The sequence below is a fragment of the Citrus clementina genome, unplaced genomic scaffold, assembly GCF_000493195.1.
Source record: "Citrus clementina cultivar Clemenules unplaced genomic scaffold, Citrus_clementina_v1.0 scaffold_6, whole genome shotgun sequence".
Classification (NCBI taxonomy): Eukaryota; Viridiplantae; Streptophyta; class Magnoliopsida; order Sapindales; family Rutaceae; genus Citrus; species Citrus x clementina.
The window spans coordinates 24,221,353-24,236,366 of NW_006262139.1; the positions used below are offsets into that span (position 1 = coordinate 24,221,353).

Below are 15,014 nucleotides of genomic sequence, written 5' to 3' on the forward strand. Positions count from 1 at the left end.
TAAATTCTTTTATCTTGTAGTGAATTTTTTTTCTTATCTTACGATAATGGTATTAATCCTAGTACTAACTCTAGTAAGCAAAATCATTACTGCTTCGAGTTAACCTCTTCTTTTGAGAATAAATGACACATTTTGCTAAAATAAAAAGAGGGGGGGGGGGTGGACTTTAGCTTTACAAGAAAACAGAATTTAATAAAATGAATATAACTAAAAAGGGACTTTTATGAGGAAATCGGAGGGGTGCCAATAGTCGCACTCAACAGATAAAATAACCCAACTCCAAAATGCACACACATTTTGAATAGGATTTTGGGTTCATGAAACCCAGAACAGGCCCAGCCCAATAAGAAATGAAGAAATCGGGTGACTGGCTTCTGTGAAATCTACACAGATATTTCCCAATGTGTGGCAGCAGTTATTTACGTGCCCCATTAAAAGAAGACAAAACAAAATCATAATATTAAATCACTTTCAAGTGCCCCATTAAAAGAAGACAAAATAAAATCATAAGATTAAATCACTTTCAATTCACTCACCAATCGTTTATGTAGTAGCAAGACGCCCTATACAAACAGCTTCTTCTTGTTAGAGCCTATAAGCAATCATCCATTCAAACATGACTCTTCAATCCTCTTTGTGCGGCTCCGGCGTTTCGACTTTCATCTGCACACCCCGTCCCATAATCGCCCGTTCTCGCCCGGTGACTCAAATTCGTGCCCAAGGTGAAAACTTTTGACTTAAAAGTTTTGATTTTTTATTGGGAATTTGATATTAATGTTCTTATTGGTATTTTTTGTTATGGAATTTTTAGTGGAGCCATCGGAGAAGTCAGTTGAGATAATGAGGAAATTCTCAGAGCAATATGCTAGAAGATCTGACACTTTCTTTTGTGTTGACAAAAGTGTCACTTCTGTTGTTATTAAGGTAGCTTTTTTTTTTTTTTTCCCTCTCTTAATCCTGTTTTTGAAATTTATGCAATGGGTTTGTTGTTTTTTGAGATTGTGAATATGGGTTATCTTTTTTGTTCGGAATGATTTTAGTAATAAGAAATTTAGATTATGCATATGGGGATTGTTTCTAGTATTTTGCGTTTAGTTCGAGAATTCGGTTTAAGGCCACGTTTGGATTGAAGTAAGGAGGCTTAGAGAGTTTTGGTTTCTTGCAAAGTTCTATAGTTTTTTTACTAGTTTTATAATTGAGTTAGGAGGTTTTAACTGCTTGCTGCTTTTAGTTGCATTTGTTTTTCTTATGTCTTGTTATTAACTTTGCGTGTTCTATATCTGCATCTGAGCAAAATATCTCTAAATATTTGTTAAAGTATGGGGTTTGTAACTATCTAAATCGAAGAACATTTTGCATTAGCTGGTTTGGATGCTTTACATTGGTATAAATGTTATATGCTTCCTATTGATGTATGCTTCTGCGTTATTTGTTATGAATCATCTATGCTTTAGCTTAATTGATCACCTTGAGTTGTGTATATTAATACATTGGTTTCCATTATATTTCTAAATGGTGAAAAATCTTGATGGAGGTTTTGATTTCTGTTGGACGAGAATGCTAAGAGACTCATTACAGAATATGATATTACCATATGAGATCATTCTTTGGAATTTAATTTGTTTATCTATATTTATATTTCCAAAACCTGAATTTACCATGATTTTTATTCATTGAATTGAATAAAGAGGATTTTTTATATTTGGTGAAAAAGAATAGAACTGATGTTAGGAAATTTTGAACAGGGATTGGCAGATCATAAAGATTCATTGGGTGCACCTCTTTGTCCATGTAGGTTAGTATCTCCTCTGTAATCTTGCTTTTGTCCAAAGATATGCGCATTTGTTGGATATCTTTATAAAATCTTGTTGGTACACAAAAAATTTAAGTTCATATTTAAATCTCATGGTATAGCTTTCAAGCTTGATCTGTTTTATTTTACAGGCATTATGACGACAAAGCTGCTGAAGCTCAGCAGGGCTTCTGGAATTGTCCATGTGTTCCCATGAGAGAGAGGTATAATATCTTTACAATTGTGAGCGGTGCACTTTTTAGATAATACATTGTGAATTTATTTGAATGCTTTTGTGTTGCATTTTACTGATTATATTGAAATCTATAATATGGAATTATTTTGTTGATGGTGCAGTAGGACTCACTGTTATATGACTGCTTATTTGAGAATTTTGCAACCAAAGTTTCGAGCATCTTTTCGTCGAATAAAATCTTGTTTTAAGAAAGAATAGGTTTTCTTATTGTCCCAAAATTGCCAATGATTATGAAGTGCAAACAGTTTTGAGATCAATTCTGCTTGCATCACATGTCAAATTAACGGTTACTTGAATTTTTGCATTGGCATATTTGAACAACCACTTACCGAAATCTTCTGATGTTGAACACAATGTTATAGTAAAATATTGTGCCAATACTAGACATCTTTGTTAAAGAGTCAACTAGTGAAAATAGTAGCATGAAGCCAAAATTTCATTCTCGAAGGACTTTTCAAAGATGGTTTAGTGGCCAGGCCAGGTCTATGGAGAAAGATTTCAAGTGTCTGAGGAAAGAACTTATGTATTCTATATCCATAAATAATCATATTTGCTTGATCTGAAAGCATCTGCTATATGTTTGAATTGGCAGGAAGGAATGCCACTGCATGCTCTTTCTCACTCCAGAGAACGATTTTGCTGGCCAGGATCAGGTAATGCTATCAACCTATGGGTTATAATTCATATTATCAAATGTGTATCAAGCATAAACTCAAAACCTTAATAAATATGTGTTGTTGCTTTAATGCAACTGCATTTTCTTCCTGTGCAGTCCATCTCCTTGGATGAAATCAAGGAATCAACAGCAAATATGTGATGTAACTGACTATAATAGGCAAGTTTTACTTGTTTAATCAGTGATCTTTTGTATTTGGCCAAAAAGAAGAGAAGAGTTATAATGAAGATCATCTCCTGCGATGATGAACTCATAACATAGCAGCAACAGTGAAGATGTAAAGCTTAGTGTTGACTATATTGTTATCTTGTAGTTGGCCCAAAAAAGATAACCAACACTGAATCATTTGATGTATATTATTTGTATGCCAATTGGCAGTCATCTTTTCTCCTTTCTTCTGCCCCTTCTTTATTAGGGATGGCAATAGTGGAGAGCAGAGGGGACTGAAATCCCCATGCTCATCTTCGATATTTTGCATATGCTCTCATGTCCTTCCCGTCCCTGTCATAATTTACTTGAGGGGAGAGGATGGGAATCTTTGAATAATATCGGGGGATCCCTAGAGTCTTCGATCATGGAATAAATAATACGTTTTTAGTTTCTAAACTTGATTTAATAATATTGAAAATAAAAAATTCAAATAAATTTTGACAATATATTTTACATTAAAATTTTATTTATTACAAAAATTACACTACAAAATACAAATCATTAGACTAATTATTTTCGCCAATCCTCATAATCTTATAACAAAAGGAAGAATAAATTATTTTTATATCAATAACAAAATAAATGAAATGGACATAGATATTTAAATTAATAAGATGAGGACGCGATGTGCTATTAGGTTGTGATGAGATGAGGATGAGCTAGCCACTAGTGGCGCGAATAATTTGTAAAGAATGAGTGAGATGGTGAAAGAGTAGCTTAGAGTTTGATTTGTGGACTTGTGGGGTTGTAGGCTTTGGGTTATGGTTAAGTTTAAATTACATTAAAGTCTTTATATTAACTAATATTTATATTATTTATAAATATTTGATATTTATTATTTACACCAATAGTAAATATTTTAAAATTTAAAATTTATTATTTATTCACTAATAATTTTAGAAAATGAAAATAAAAATGGGGAAATGAGGAGGGGATAAGGATTCTATCTTATCCATGTCCCTTTTTTGAATAATAAATTCGGTAAAAAATCATTTTGATTCCTTCTCTGAATAAAAAATTAAGTATAAAATCATCCCTAACCCTTACTGAATAGGGAAAATCTCCCGGGATCCCTGTCTTAGGTAGAATTTCAGCCATCCCTATTCCTCATACCAATCAATCTCTCTTTATTAAGTGTTTGTAAATATTTAAATGTCAAATTTGCAAGCTAAAGCTCTTCTCTAGTCTTGCTAAAAATTAAAGGACAACTTCCAACTCCAATAAATGAATTAAATTCGATAATGCCATAAATGCATATCCCATTGAATCCATGCATGATGTTATACTGATTAATACTACGAAATCTCTCGAGTCAATTGGTTTCATGTGGCTCTCATTGGATATTGATTATGAGCGTGAAATGCTAACTGTTTTACATCAGATCAAGGATCAAGGGTAGGCTGGGCTTCTCAATTCAATTAAAAAAAAAAAAAAAGGATAGGCTGGGCTTCCGCCAAAGGAAATAGGCCCAGCCCAAAGCTAACAAGTAATAAAATAATTTTGCATCTAGCATAAACTTAAAAAGCTATTCCTTTCCTCGTTCCTTCGGAGCAATGTAATGTTGTCATATAAAAAGAAGACTTTAGCTTTTGTTCAAATTAAAGACTCAATATATATATATTTTTTTAATTTTTCCTTCATGATGATGAGAGAAGAGTGTTAGCTTTTTGCAGCAGGTGATCACTCATGTCTGAGCCCCGGGTCACCATCACCTTAGGCCGCTCTGGCCAGGTACTCCATTTACCATCTCTTAAACTATTTCTCTTTTAGTGGCTAAATTATTGGAACTTGAAACTTGAATTGCCATTGATGTCATTTTGTTGTTTTTTTATTTTCTTCCTGTTTTTTCAGGTGGTGAAGAGAGGTAGAAGCAAACGATTCATAGGTTCTGATGGCTTTCCATCTGACAACAAACGGTGCGTTTTAAATTTATTTATCTTTTTCAATTATTTCTTTTGCACTATGTGCTCTCCTTATAATTTTCTTTTCTGGGTATATTTTAACTGGTTTATCTAAAAGTTCTATACTAAGTGTTTTAATTGTTATGCATGATCTTTTGATTTATCAGAGATTTTCTTGAATTGAAGTTAAAAAAAAAAAAAAAAAAAAAAAAAAAGGTATAAAGAAATGGGATATTTGTCAATAGAGAGAAAACAAGTTCAACAAAGTGCAGTTCCGCATTTCTTTAAAAAAAAAAAAAAAGTTACCCTTGTCTTTGGAAACAATCAAACCAATTTTAGCTTGGATGGCCATATTTTTCTGTTCTCAGTGTAGAGCTTTATATTGGTAATGTCATTTTCCAGTCTGCGAGAAGATGATATTAAGTGGAGACATGGTGACCGGAGATTTGATGGTAATGAATACTATTATTTATGTCTTAATGCTTGCTTATATTATCACCCGGGATGGCTTTATATCTTTTTGTTGTTACATTTTTCTCATGACTCGGGGGCTTTCTGGTGAGTTAAGAACCTGGGATTGCTCAAAAAGATCTCCGATTAAAACTATTGCGGAAAAGGCGTGCTAAGGAGCAGAGGAAGATGGAGCAACATGTAAAGCTCTCTAAAGCTGTTCAGCTTCCAGCCAGAGCAAATATGCTGCAGCGAGAGCCTCAACCAGAAGGGAGTAGCCTTTTGAGGCAGCATCCTTCCAAAGAAATATTGGGTGACATTCACCCAGAGGAATCATCGAGGAAATATTACTCTTCTCCAAATATGAATGGATTGAGGTTTAGATCCCCCCACAGAGTTTGGACAACTTCGAGGGGGCTTTCACCACCAAGAACTTTTAGTGATCCACGACAAGTACCATCGACATGGACAGCCAATGTCTCTAGAACTGGACCCTTTTTGAGCAAAGAAGCTGTTGATTCTTCTAGGCAGACAACACTTATACCTCTGAAAGCCACTGCTGAAACTGTCAGGCCAGCTGTACCAATTGGTGGAGTCATGCTGAAAAGTTCTCACATGGTATTTTGCTAATTCTTGGTCCACATTTTGGTTTGTTTTCGTGGAGTTGGCTTATGTGGACATTTCTCTAAGTCCTGTGCTTGGTACTTAGGTTAGAGTTCAGCGTTTTCGTAGTGTTCTTGTCATGCTCTTTTGTCTTTTCTATAGGTTGTGGAACCTCTCAATGTTGCTAGCTTATTGCATTCACTTGGTTTGGGGAAATACGCAATTACTTTTCAGGCTGAAGAAGTAAGTAACCTACTTCTACCAAATGTTTTGTATTTTCTTGCACAGAAATGACCTTTCACAGGCTTAATGAGGATATTTTACATAATTGCATGTTGATAAAAACAACCTTTGTGGTGATTCCTCTTCTGAGTGAAAAAATGATAAAAACTAAAAATTGAATGATATCATGATGATCATTAGTGCAGATGCACAAGTAGCTATCCTAGTGTGGAACCTTGACAATGTATTGCATTATATTAAGCAGTTTAAAGTTGCATTCTAGGCCACAGTGAATTGATAGACTCTGTTCTTTTTCGAGACTGTTTAATTCTTCTGAAAATTATGTCCAATATTTTTATAAAAATCCGTAGTTGGACATTTATTTGTCAAGCCATGGAGTTCTGATTCACTGGTCCAACCTATTTGAAATATTGCAGTGCATTGACTGATTTACAGATTAAGTTTGTAACACTTGGTTTTTAGTGGTTAACATTCATCACTTGAACACTTTGATATGTCCGATTTACAGGTGGACATGACTGCATTAAAACAGATGAGTGACAAGGACCTTAAAGAACTGGGAATACCAATGGTATTTTCCTTTTGGCCTCTTCCATTTTCTTTCATCCATTGTTTATTTACTAGACGAGGAGTTCCTAATATGCTGTAACCTTTTACGTAACAGCCTATTGGCTATGCAATAAGTCTTTTGTAGTTGCCATATATGGTGCATCCTATGGCCTATAATATTATGTGATAGGCCAACTAACATGGGTGTTTATTGGACTACGGTGAACTGACTTGAATATGATCATTATTATATATTGCTATGCCTGCAATAATTACTGTCGCAGGCAACAAACATAAGTCATCTGTTTTCTCACAAAAGCTGCTTAATATGCAGGGGCCGAGGAAGAAGATTCTGCTTGCACTTCAGCCCCGTCCAAAACGTCAACCACCACAACCGTAGAGTATTGTATTTTAAAGGAATTTCTTATGTTTGTATTTATGAAAACATATGTGAAGGATACAATAGGCATAGTTAACTAACTAGGTGTAACCTCTTGGAATTGAGTTCTCATATGCTATTGTCGTCTCTCTATTAGATTTTTTTAATAAATGTAACTAGGCTTAAAAAGTGTTGGCCGACTGCTTTGTTGTGGAACAAGATTTGGACAAATGGATTAGTGAAATATATAAACCCTACAATCTCATTTGTCATTGATAATTTCTGATATTTTGCATTAATTTTAATTTTCTCATTGCTTGAATGTTAAATGGAATTTGTATTGAGAAATAACAAGTCACAGGTGAAATCATGTGTGGGCTTCCGGAAGCCTTATAACATCAATAGCTTGAAGGTGAACAGAGTACATATAAACCAAAACTAAATTCCGCACTGCTTTCTGGATTTCAATAAGCTTTAACAGAGGGTGAACTGGAACTTGAACCTCGGTCACACTTGCTACATTCTTTCCCATTTCTTGAAGCCAAAGCAAACAAAAACTTGTCATTCCATCTCCCCTTACCCACCGCAGCATCAGCAGCAGCATTCTTTCCCAGTAATGAATCTTTCTTGCAGGAATGGTCAGCCGGAAACCGGTGCTTCAAACAAACCTTCAGATTGCAAGTCTTGCATGTAGCAGTGTTGGAGAATGTCAGTTTCTCCTTGCAACGCTTAACAGGGCAACTGGGTTTCTTCTGCTTTCTGGGATCGCAATCTCCAGACTTCTTGTGCTTCTCTAGCATCGTCTTCTCGCCCTCTCCAAACTCTCCTGTTGTCTCAATCGAAACCGAACATACTTCACAAACAATCACTTTTCTGCTCTTAATGTCTGACTTCGGACATTCATGAGACTTGAATGACCGATGCTCGAAACAAAACACCTGCATAATTATTCAATAAATATCCAGTGAAAACCAATCCAACAAACAATACAAAAAAAAAAAAAAAAACACTTGAAAAGAATGACAATCTTTCATAGAAAGTACTTCTACCGAAAAGTGCTTTATCTAGAAGTTGACTTTTCAAGAATAAATTCCAACCCGCCTACGATTCTCAATTCACAACTGTTATCCATGTGAGCGGGTTCAAATCCTGAATTATTTTGTTGTAACCTCCAGAAAAAAATTACCTTGTGACAGCCGTCGCATTTGAAAGGGAGAAAATCGAGTTGATGGCAATCTTGGTGTTGGCAATGGCTTCCTAAATCTGGGAAAGCTTCTGTTCCTCCACCCATAATTGATAATTTATTTTCTTCTTCTTGATTTTGATTTCTTGTGTTTTGATAAAATTTTGTTGAAATTGGCAGAATCAGGCAGCGTTGTTGTGGTCATATAAAGAGTTGGGTGTTGGCTTGGAGCGTAAGCCAAAGTAAGACCAACGCACGTCTTGAATCCGTGTCGGTTTCGGACAAAAGACATTAATAACCAGATGATTCCAGAGCCACGCGTATGAGTTCTGGTTCCACGTTGGATTTTGATTAAGAAGGCGGCTGGCTGGCTCTCTTTTACCTCCTCATCTTTCGCAGGATTCGTCCTCAAAATCCCTTAAGACAAGGCCGTCAGGTTGTCGTTTGGCTTTCAGTTGCGTTTACTTAGCCGATCCATTTGGAAAATGATAGTTTCAAATAGAATAATGGCACGTTATTTTTAAGTATATTTTTTTTTTTGGAAAATACTATTCAAAACTCGGTGATAAAATTGAGAAATGGTAGTCTGATTGATAATAATAATATATATTTTTTTTAGTATTCTATATATATTTCACAGATTTCTTCTATTTCCAGTTTTCTTTATTTATTTTCTTCATTTAGTAATAAATATATTTGATCTCAATTCTGAGTGTCTGTCTGATAGCACAAACATTTGGACCTCATTCCTAGACACTGAAGGGGATTTTTTTTTTTTACATTTTTGGCCCATATAAAAAGATTGCTTGAAAAAATCTGATTCCCTCCACGGCTCCACCACCACAAAGTTATATACCGCATTAAAAGAGCTAGAAGCCAAGAATAAAGTAGTAGCATATGATCAGGCAAAATGCGAAACAGTAAAATGCTCAAATTTTTATAAAAGTCGAAACCAGGTTTGCTAGGAAATCTTTTTCAAATTATCAGCTGTTCGTGTATGTTGCAATTATTATCATCTGTTGAATGGACACAAAATCTTTTTCAAATTTAATTAGTTAGAAATATAAATTACATACTTTTCACAATTTTTTTTTTTATTATATCTAAAATCTATTAAATGAAAAAGGTTCCCAAGATTTCGTCATTTGCATACTACGGAGACTATGTCTTAGCGTTTAAGTTTCAAGCATGCATGCATGCATTAATTCCAAGGAATCATTGACTGTGAATGTAATGTAACAAACAAAAAGGGGTGCATATGTCAATTTGTAAAAGCACAAACAATGCTCCCCAGTTTGTTTGTAAAGTTTAATGCATGCATGATTATAATACAAAAATCTTTGAAGACGCCAATATATTTAATTACGTATAGGTTTAGCTAGCATTTATAAAATAAACAATTACCAACACCAAAAGTGACCCACCATTTTATATGATGATTTGACTTCTTTGCTCAAAGGGAACATTTTTTAAAAAAAAAAAAAATTATTGATTAATTGTGAAATTTTTGTTACATGTTAGACTTTGATGAGTCTATTATTTTAAAGCCTAAGTTTGAATTTATATATTAATTTATTTTGAGACATAAACAAATGACGTTACTCGCATTGTGACCGAGTAGTCCTATATATCACATTATATATATATATATATATATATATTGGTATACATACATGCCATGGTTTAAACATTTGCTGACAAGATGTTATTATATCTCCAAAATACAAATATACTCCATAATATATGAGCATGGCCCATCAAAATGAGTTAATTTGCATACATGTGAAACGTTATATATATTGTAAAGATTGATAAGATAATCTTTCTTGTATGATTATATATCGTTTGTTACCTAATCTGTTTTGTGATTCATTTACACTCCTTCATTTGTTACCTAAGAATCTTGGTTTAAGTTTAAAGGAGAAGAAAAAAGAAAAAAAAAAACAAAGCAATGGAAAATTCAGGGGAAATAACATGATGTGTTTTGAAAAAGGAACTTTGGGGTGGGTCCTTATTCCTTTGTTGAACAAGTTAAAAGGGGAATCAATCACACTGGTGGTAAAGGAAAGAAAAAGGAGGCCGAAAAAAAAGAAAAGGAGCTCTTAGATCCTTCAATCAATCCAGCCTTAGCCTAGAACACTCAATAAAGTCAAAATCACCACATAATAACACCTACTGCATCATGCAGAAACTTAGCTTAGCGATTAAGCATATCTGCAATCAAGTGACTTAATTAGTTGCGTGTGACGACAAAATAAATTTGTTAACATGACGAGAGACAATAAAGAAGAGAAAAGTGCTGAATAGATTAAATACTGTGATCACAACATTGATAAAATAAATTATCGAGTAAAGGATAGACATTGATTGATTGGGTAAAATAACGATCATTGATAAAATAATTTTTTTTATCCTAAATTCCATTTCAAATAATTTGTTATTCATTGATTGATTAATAACTATTTACAAGATCCAAATGAATTTAATTGTATTACCCTCACCAGAATGTCATACATTTGGGATAATTTTTTGACATAAAAAAATTTAGGATACGAAGCACTATTCTAAATTATGATATCAAGTGGTGGTACATTAATTGTTAATTGGCTATTTATCTTTTTTCTTTTTTCTAATCACCACACAATATTACAGTTCATTTTAATAACATTTTTATCAATTTTTTTTGTCCAAATATTAAGTCTAAAATGAAAAATATTTTAAATTATCTCCGTTGTACTACACTTATTTATTATCTTAATACGTATACGACATGTTTATATTTATTTTAAAAAAATTATCATGTAATTAATAATTATATTTAATTCATACATGCGCATTTCATATGTAGATTAAATAAATACAGTAAGTAACGAAGAAAAAAGAGACATGCTTTTGATTTTAACTTTTGGAATTAACGGAGAACTAAAGCAACCAAGATTCACGAGGCATTGTCTGCATGCACAGGCAAAGCCAACTTTAAGAGGATTTCTTTCTTTCTGGTCTTTTTTTGCTATCAATGGTAGTAGGTAAATCCCAATTGAGCATTTCAAAAGAAAAAAAAAAAAGTTCTGTTGTGTCACGGAAGAAAATTATGTCTATTTGGTATCAAAATTAAAAAAATGCGTCAAAACTCTAATACATGCATAGCTCAATTCTATATTGTGCAACTTAATTATCTGAATATAATTAGGGACGGATTTATTTCTAATTAAATATTTGGAAAAAAAATATATCTACTCTCATTTACAAGTCTCCTCATAACCTTAAAAACGGGTTATCATTCAACTGAAAAATAATAAGACAAAATGCTGGTAAAAATTTTTAATGTATACATCCCATTGATTAAAGTCACCGCGGTAGCATTAAAGTGCATGCCTAACCCCACTCACTCAGCCAGCGACCGGTGAGGGACGGACCCATCTATGTTTATTATGCTCTCAGGTCCAAACAAAAACTGCATTTCTACTGTGATTTTTTGACCGCATTTTTCAACCTGCCGCTTAAAAAAAAAAAAAAAAAAGAGTAAAAAAAGAAAAGGGGTCCAAAAAAGTTAATGCCAGGGGGCGTCCTTGATGATGTCACATTCATCAATTAATAATAATTGAGTTACACTAAGCTATAGTTAATTGGCATCGTTTCCCATGGTAAGATTAGACGTTGTGTGTGTGTATTGGCCCATCAGCCGATTGATTTACGCGGCATCTAATAGTAATAAGTTAAGGATAATAACAAAACGAGACCACTTTTGGCATTAATTAATTTATCATGGTATGTGGCTAACTTGAAAAAGCACGCCTCATGTCTAGCTCTAGTAGCAGGTGCTTTTTGTTCCCGTAGAGAATAGATAGATGGATATATATGGAGAGGGCTAACTTACAGATTCTGTAAGTAACAGCCCTCACATGAATAGTGTTAAATAGTATTTGGCTGTGGGCCCGAGTGGGACCCACAACCAAGTTTTTGAGTGAGCTGTAACTTACAGAATCTGTAAGTTAGCAAGCTCCGGATATATATATATATATAATCTTTAAGTTAAATTTTTCACGACATCGATTTGAGGCAGCTAGCTAATGAAATTTCCTTAAACAAAAAGGAATCGAATCCAACCAAAGAATACACAATCTCACGATATTACACCCCCTATCAATACCATCAGCCTGTCATCGCAATAAAGCTCCAAACAGGCAAAAACAACTAAGCATGCACTTTATGCGCCCTTTGCCTCTGTATCATCTTTCTTCAGTTGCCTGCTTTTGAATCCGCGTTGATTCATTTGAAGGTTTTATTTTTTGAGAAGCCTTATGGAGATTCAAGCTGTTGGTACGAGCAGTCCAAAGAGGCAGAAATGGAAGATCTCCTTCTACAGATCATCTTCCTCAATTTCTACAAAAGCCCACCAGCTGCAGAAGCCACAAACAGCAGAACCGCCCGGAGAGTTTCTGTGTCCCGTTTCGGGCTCTTTAATGGCCGACCCAGTGGTGGTTTCCTCCGGTCACACCTTTGAACGAGCCTGCGTCCACGTCTGCAAAACCCTCGGGTTCACGCCAACTCTCGTGGATGGAACAACACCAGATTTCTCCACCGTCATCCCTAACCTCGCCCTCAAGTCCACCATTCTCAACTGGTGCCACAAACAGTCTTTAAACCCACCCAAACCTCTGGAATTTTCGTCTGCAGAGAAGCTTGTCCGTGCTGCGTCAATGGAGTCATCACAAAGCAAAGGAAAGGCTCGTGCGGTTTCGGAGAAAGAGTTGATTCGAGGAGTCAAAGAGAAGCCATCAGTGAGTTTCAATCACGCCGTCAGTGAGTTAACTCGGAGGCCAGCTTACTTCTACGCGAGCTCATCAGATGAGTCCATGGGAGAGAGCAGTAAAGTGTCAACTCCTCCTCTGCAACTCACAACACGGCCCAGTTGCTACTCTTCTTCTTCATCCTCTTCCTCAGAGCTCGAACCGCAAACCCTGAACCCTGGCTCCAACGAACAAGAAGATTACTTTGTTCAGAAACTCAAGAGCCCACAGGTGCATGAAGTCGAAGAAGCTTTGATAGCCCTTCGAAAGCTCACAAGGAGCAGAGAAGAAACTAGGGTTTCACTCTGCACTCCCCGCTTACTCTTAGCCCTACGATCTTTGATCATCTCAAGATACACCAACGTTCAAGTTAATGCAGTTGCTGCATTAGTGAACTTATCTTTAGAGAAAATTAACAAGATGCTGATCGTTCGATCAGGACTCGTTCCTCCGATCGTTGACGTGTTAATGGCCGGATCAGCTGAAGCTCAAGAGCACGCTTGCGGCGCGATCTTCAGCTTGGCTCTTGATGATCAAAACAAGACCGCCATTGGCGTGCTGGGCGCTTTGCCGCCACTTTTGCACTTGCTCAAATCTGATAGTGAGCGGACTCAGCATGACTCGGCATTGGCTTTGTATCATCTTTCCCTCGTTAAAAGTAACCGAACAAAGTTAGTTAAGCTCGGGTCTGTTAATGCACTATTGGGCATGGTCAATTCGGGTCACATGACGGGTCGGGTTCTGCTAATATTGGGTAATTTGGCCTCTTGTTCGGACGGGCGGGTAGCGGTATTGGATTCGGGTGGAGTGGAGTGTTTGGTGGGTATGTTGAGGAGGGGGACTGAGTTGAGTGAGTCGACTCAGGAGAGTTGTGTGTCAGTCCTGTATGCACTGAGTCATGGAGGTTTGAGGTTTAAGGGCTTGGCCGCAGCGGCTGGCATGGCGGAGGTGTTGATGAGGATGGAGAGGGTGGGGAGTGAGCACGTGAAGGAGAAGGCAAAGAGAATGCTGGAATTGATGAAAGGGAGGGCTGAGGAAGAAGAGGAGGATGTTGATTGGGACGAATTGCTTGACTCGGGGTTAGTGAGTCGGAGTCGGTTTCGACTCGGGTATGGAAGGGGTGAGTCTACTGGAAACTCGTCCGACTTTTGAGTACAGTTCAATTTATGCTTTTTATTCTTTAAGTTGGCCTTTTTTTGGGCCATGTGCTTTGTAATTATTGGTTAAATTTTTTTTTATTCTTTCTTTTCTGTAAGAAAGAGAGAACAAGAATAATGAAGTTTGTAAGTGGGGCTTGGGCGCTTTTTTTTTTTTTTTTTTTTTTCTCTCCTCTGAAAAAGTGTAAACAAGTGCTTTTAGGGAGCGATTGTGAAGTATTTGGACGTTAAAAAGAAAAAAGAAAAAAGAAAAAAAAAAAAGTGATTCTGAGAATTTATTTTATTCCGTCCCATATGTCTATTTAGCAAAAAGTATTATTATTGTGCGGCGGCATAGATGGTGGTAGTCATAATAATCATACGGTTTGAACAGTTCACATTATGTTTCATTGGATATGCAGCAGGTAATTTGGGCTCAGAGCACTTGATAGCCTTTTCTTTGAAATCCATTAGGCCCAAGGAATGGTAAAGAAAGCCCTTACCATCATCATCAATTCACACTGAAAGCCTTGGGCTCAAAGTAGAGCACATTTTGCTTCTCAAATTGTCCGACAATGTTGCCACGTTGGACACTCTCAACACAACATGAAGTAGCGTAGAAAATTTAAGCTATTATGTGTAGAATCTAACAGTTAAGACTCAAGAATGAATCCAGAAGCTTAAATATTCAAGAAGTCCAACATGCATACAAAGCTGCCAGTGGGCACTGGCCCAATGCCAACCTCAAAGCCTAAGTCAAGGAGAGTATATGTCAATAATCATCATCGAAACACCGAGAGTATGTAATAGAGCTTTACTTTATGATCATATTGAGGATAATAATAA

General features: G+C 35.7%; 4 protein-coding genes across 4 annotated transcripts; 3 read left to right on the top strand and 1 right to left on the bottom strand.

The window, feature by feature from the left end:
• Positions 1–485: 485 nt before the first annotated feature.
• Positions 486–3,123, top strand: LOC18038724 (ferredoxin-thioredoxin reductase catalytic chain, chloroplastic). Its single transcript, XM_006430948.2, has 6 exons — positions 486–722; positions 812–924; positions 1,746–1,795; positions 1,945–2,016; positions 2,641–2,701; positions 2,821–3,123. Exons 1-6 carry the CDS (start codon positions 617–619, stop codon positions 2,863–2,865), a joined length of 447 nt encoding a protein of 148 aa, XP_006431011.1. The 5' UTR covers positions 486–616; the 3' UTR covers positions 2,866–3,123.
• Positions 3,124–4,471: 1,348 nt separating this feature from the next.
• Positions 4,472–7,319, top strand: LOC18038519. Its single transcript, XM_006430950.2, has 7 exons — positions 4,472–4,665; positions 4,786–4,850; positions 5,238–5,287; positions 5,404–5,903; positions 6,051–6,131; positions 6,640–6,702; positions 7,015–7,319. The coding sequence occupies exons 1-7, from the start codon at positions 4,621–4,623 to the stop codon at positions 7,078–7,080; spliced, it is 870 nt and encodes a 289-aa protein (XP_006431013.1). The 5' UTR covers positions 4,472–4,620; the 3' UTR covers positions 7,081–7,319.
• A 57-nt stretch (positions 7,320–7,376) lies between these two features.
• On the bottom strand, positions 7,377–8,526 carry LOC18038570 (zinc finger AN1 domain-containing stress-associated protein 12). Its single transcript, XM_006430951.2, has 2 exons — positions 8,246–8,526; positions 7,377–7,997 (listed from the first exon to the last, which is right to left on the bottom strand). The coding sequence occupies exons 1-2, from the start codon at positions 8,348–8,350 to the stop codon at positions 7,524–7,526; spliced, it is 579 nt and encodes a 192-aa protein (XP_006431014.1). The 5' UTR covers positions 8,351–8,526; the 3' UTR covers positions 7,377–7,523.
• A 3,782-nt stretch (positions 8,527–12,308) lies between these two features.
• LOC18038859 (U-box domain-containing protein 40) lies at positions 12,309–14,350 on the top strand. The gene has a single exon (XM_006430952.2). The coding sequence runs from the start codon at positions 12,544–12,546 to the stop codon at positions 14,182–14,184; it is 1,641 nt and encodes a 546-aa protein (XP_006431015.1). The 5' UTR covers positions 12,309–12,543; the 3' UTR covers positions 14,185–14,350.
• Positions 14,351–15,014: the final 664 nt, after the last annotated feature.